We start from the raw sequence: 4,670 nt of genomic DNA, 5'->3' as shown, positions 1-4,670 counted from the left end.
GCCGGCATTGCTTCCCTGTTCTGCAGGCTTTGGGCATTGTCTTTTAATCAATTAAGACCAATTAACCTAAAGTTACCCCCAAGCCTCAGTTCTTCAGCCCAGTCTCCTGTAACCTACCGGTTCTAATCCCAGTCCTGGTAACTTTAACTCCCTACACTTCTACTTTCTTACCTTAACCCTTCCCCAGGTATCCCAAGTACACCAAGCACATTCATACATACACAACACCCAACTTAGGAACTCACCTGTGTGTATGTGTAGGTGGGTGGTATGTGTGTAAATTAATGAATACACACACACACACACACACACATATATATATAGATATCAGTGTGTGTGTGTGTGTGTGTGGTATATACATTAGTAATCCATGTATGTGTATTGAATGTGCAGGTGTTGGTAACTGGTAACTGATTCTGCCTAAATTTGGTGTGTGTAGCGTGTATGGGCTTAAACTGGTGATAGGTGTGCATGAACCTGGACTAGATATTTTGAACATGTGTGTGTGTGTGTGTGTGTGTGTGTATGGCATTGTGTACATGATATATGAATTAGTGATCTGTGTCTAACTTTTGGGGTGTATAGTATGTGCTTGAATTGGTAATTGGTATGCATGTGCCTAGGCTGGTTTGAATGTGTATGTGCCTGAGCTGGTAGTACGTGTGTGTATGCACCTAGTTGATTTGTGTGTTTGTATATGTGCAATTGTACACCATGCCCTACTGTCTAACAGCGCAATTTTGAGATCCTGAATGTTGGGCTGACCCCACAGGGCAACAGAATAAGGTTCACCACTTCTACGCCAGCCTAGACCCAGTGCTAGCAATGATAGGATTACAGGGGCAGACCAGACTTAGAAGATGAGCAGTTTTACATGGTAGGAAAACACCTGTATATACTCTCTTATAGTATTTCCCAGGATTCTACCACTCCTGGCACTTCATTAATGGTAAGTCAACGATGATATTGCAGACAAGACCTGGACTTCTCCAGTCAGAGAAAAGATGTACGTGTCTGCCCAAACCGCCATTCGACAACTGCTCTTATACCAATGCAGCAGGGTATTCTACCAAAGGCCAATAATATAATCCAATAATTCAAACACATGCATTTCATTACAGCCTTTTCCATAGCAATACGATGTGATAGAATGTATTTAAATATTATCCCCCAAATGTCTCCTTAAGCATATATTAAAATTATCAAAGAGAGTTCTCATTATGAAGTGGCAATTCATTTTGTCTTACAACAAATGGATAACTATGTCAAAATGTGGCCATCCACATAGTAACACATCACAACCACTCCTTAGCTTTAATTCAGCATTTAGCCTTAGCAATCCAAAGAAAATTCTTAATCACAGGAGATAGTAAATGTGGCTGAGGAACCCTGTCATTTCAGTAGCCTATATTAACTGTGCAGCTTAGCCATAATGAAGTCCCTGGATTGAAGAAAATGTAAAATCATCCAGGAATAAAATTATCTGTCTTCAGCAAGAGCTCCTTACTGACTGCTCATTATTGGTACAAGAGAAAATAGTCACTAGGAATGTCAACCTTTCACAATTCCATCCTCAGTGAACATCACTGTGATTCTAATGTGAATATATCTGAGTTTCCAAACAGTCAGTCAAGATCCATATTTCAAAAGGTTAGGAAGAAAACATTCTGGCAAGACTGATAGGAAATAAAATGGAAATACAGTATGTAAATCACCAGGGAGAGACTGTCTTGAAATACAGATGCTCCTTGTTTTATGATGTTATTAAAGAGACAACCTAGTCTAAGTTTGAACAAGCACTGGTATGTGAAATTCTGAGTATTTCTGTCCTTACTTTAGCTCTCTGTATGAAAACCTAACGGTGTTCATGCAAAAGTAAACTGAAGTGTGAATATCATCTTCCCTGAGATTCTCTTTTTTATAATGAAGGATCTGTTTTGCCCGAAGAAAAGAGCAAAATATGAGGGAGTAACAATATAGCTATTCCCATAGAGTATAGCCCAGGGACTACAAATGGTTGCTAAAGTTTTGCACCAAGTGTTCAAATAAAGGTCTGACCTGAATTCAGCAATATGTGAAGGTTCCATTCAAGTGCACAAATGACCCAGAAAACAAATGGGAAGCACAAAAGAAGGCACCCTATTATCTTCATCTTTAAAAGACCCTCTGAAATGACTTTTGGTAAATGAACAAGGTCAGCAGTCATAAGCAAAATCTATATTATGTAATGTGTGCCCACTGTCACGGTTACAGACTGGAGAGAGAGATATTCATATGCCATGATGATAGGTTTTATTGGATCATATTGTGCGCAATAGGTTATGATCTAGAAATAAAGCTGTGCTATGCCTGAGTTACGCTGCCAAATGGAAAGGTTCTTCAGCAGTAAATGTTCAGATTTGAAAATGTGTGCAAAGAATGGTCACACATTGACATTTTCATGATTCTCCTTCTCTCAAACCTATCAGTTTCGCTAAGTGATAGTGAATATGTCTGGAGAGCAGGGACTGCAGAGTTTCAATCCAGGCTGTGTCACACTGATTCACTGCATGTCATAGCCATGTCAAACATGGCTCAGACTCTTAGATCCATGCCTTGGCATCCAAATAAAAGTGGTCATTTTCTCAAAAGTGCCAAGTGTCCACAGCTGAGGTTCTCAGTATTCGGGGCCTAAAGCTAGGCACCTACAGAAGAAACGTTTCTCAGACTGGCTGAGCACCAAACAGCTTTCCAGTTAAATACGTGGGAGATGATGAGTGCTTAGGCAGCCTTCTTATCTGAATCCGGACTTTGAAGTCTAAACATAGGCTCCTGCTTTTGTAGGTCTTGGCCAGAACTATTATTTTCTATACAATGAAATGCTATTGCCAAAATCCTAACTAAAACCAAAATCGATGTTCATTCTACTGAAAATTCTTCTTGAACTTTAAAATGGATAAAACATTCTTAACATTTTGCCCTGAAGTATTACATAAAGTTAACGTGTAGAGGCATGTGAATTGCAGAGGCTTACCCAACAGACCCTAGAGGCACAGACCACACTATCCTTTTGAACGCTGCCTAGCACAAAGAAACGGTCCTAGCTGAAACAGGCTTACGAGGGTGAGGGTGACACACATTATAGAATCGTAAAACCAGAAGGGACCTGTAAGGTCATCAAGTCCGGTCCCTTGCCATGGGCAGGAAGTTATTGGGCTCAGACAAGCTCAACAAAGTGCCTGTCCAGCCTCCTCTTGAACACCTCCAAGGATGGTGATCGCACCACCCCGCCTGGGAGTGCGACCCTTACAGAGAAGACGGTCTTCCTTGTATCTAGCCTGCATTTACCCCCTACAACATGAACGCCGCATGCTCCCGGAGGCTGGGGGGGCACGGCAAGCTCCTGTAGGTGACAGCAGCACTGTTGGTGGCAGGAGTGCGGCAGTGGCCGCCAGCAGTGGTGGCAGCAAGGGGGTGTGGTGGTGAGCAGCAACCACCTGCCTGCTTTTCTCAGGGGGTGCATGTGCACCTGCGTGCACCCCCTACATGTCGCCAATGCTCCATGTCCATTGGTCCTCATCCTCCCGTGAGGTGCCTTCCTGAAGAGTTGCTCACCTAGATCTTGGTGCTCACTTGGAGGCGGCTACCAAGTCACCTCTCAACCTTCTCCGACTCTGAACAGGCCCAATTCCCAGAGTCTCTCCTTGTAGGGGCTTATCCACCATGCCCTGGACCAGGTGGGTGGCCCTTCTTTGTACCCTCTCGAACTCATCCATGTCCTTCTTGAAGAGCAGTGCCCAGAACTGGACACAGTACTCCCGTAGGTGGAGGTGAGAGACAAGCAGGAAGACAGTTGCGAGCAATACAAGTAGCGCCAAATCCCAACTCATGCCTGCCTCGCCACTCGAGTGGTTTGTAAGTACGGTAGAAGAGCCGGGCGGGGGGAAAGATTTCAGGAAGGATAACAGCGTGGTCTTGAGGATGTTTGCACGGAGCTCCTTACATAAGGGCAGCAAAAGGGAAGGCAAAGAAACATCTAGTGAGAAGTGAAGGCGGCCTAATGTTCAGCATTGGGTGATTTAGCCCTTCCCTTGTCCTAAGGCGTGGGACTCCCGCCAGGCAGAGATGACTGGGGGACATGCTCCAGTGGAGCTGACAGACTCGCCAGCAGCGCAGCATCTACTGCAGCCTGCCCGCCAGCGCGTGGCAGCCATCCTCAGTGCCCTGGCATGGCACGACCCTCCCATGCGCCAACAACACCTGGGCGCTGGTGGCCCAACCCTGCCTTTCCCTGCTTCCAGCTGCCGGCTTTCCAGCCAGCCCTTGAGCTGTCCACTGCTGCTGACCCGCTGGCAACGCACAGTGGGTGCATGCGGATGCACGCGCACCCCTGCGAAAGGCGCAGGCAGTCGCCACTCGCCAACCCTCCCTTGCCACCGACACCGCCGGCACCATGTGCGGGTGGTCCACAACTGCTGCTGGGCGCCGCCAATGTTGCCAGCACCGCTGTGCCCCCCCAGACCTCCGGGGCCATGTCCCACCGGCCTGCTTTTCACCCCCGCTTAAAGCAACGGGTCCCAAACTGGGCGGTCACGGGGGGGGGGGTGCATAAACGGGGTCAGGCCGAGGAAGAGTTGGGGAAAGGAGGGGCCCGGCACCCGGGGGAGGAGGCGGCCCAGCTCCAGGGTGCT

At 46.7% G+C, this 4,670-nt stretch overlaps 1 protein-coding gene across 1 annotated transcript in view; it reads left to right on the top strand.

Annotated features, from left to right (window-relative positions):
- Positions 1-2,099: 2,099 nt before the first annotated feature.
- LOC109310351 (protein BEAN1-like) overlaps positions 2,100-4,670 on the top strand; it is a 116,272-nt gene continuing 113,701 nt past the window's right edge. Inside the window, exon 1 of the mRNA XM_019535434.1 lies at positions 2,100-2,181. Within this exon, the coding sequence (XP_019390979.1) occupies positions 2,100-2,181 (82 nt within the window). The remainder of the gene's footprint in view (positions 2,182-4,670) is intronic.

The sequence above is a fragment of the Crocodylus porosus genome, unplaced genomic scaffold, assembly GCF_001723895.1.
Source record: "Crocodylus porosus isolate Cpor-Errol unplaced genomic scaffold, CroPor_comp1, whole genome shotgun sequence".
Classification (NCBI taxonomy): domain Eukaryota; kingdom Metazoa; phylum Chordata; order Crocodylia; family Crocodylidae; genus Crocodylus; species Crocodylus porosus.
The sequence above is the reverse complement of the archived record's forward strand: the minus strand, read 5'-3'. Positions and strand labels throughout refer to the sequence as shown.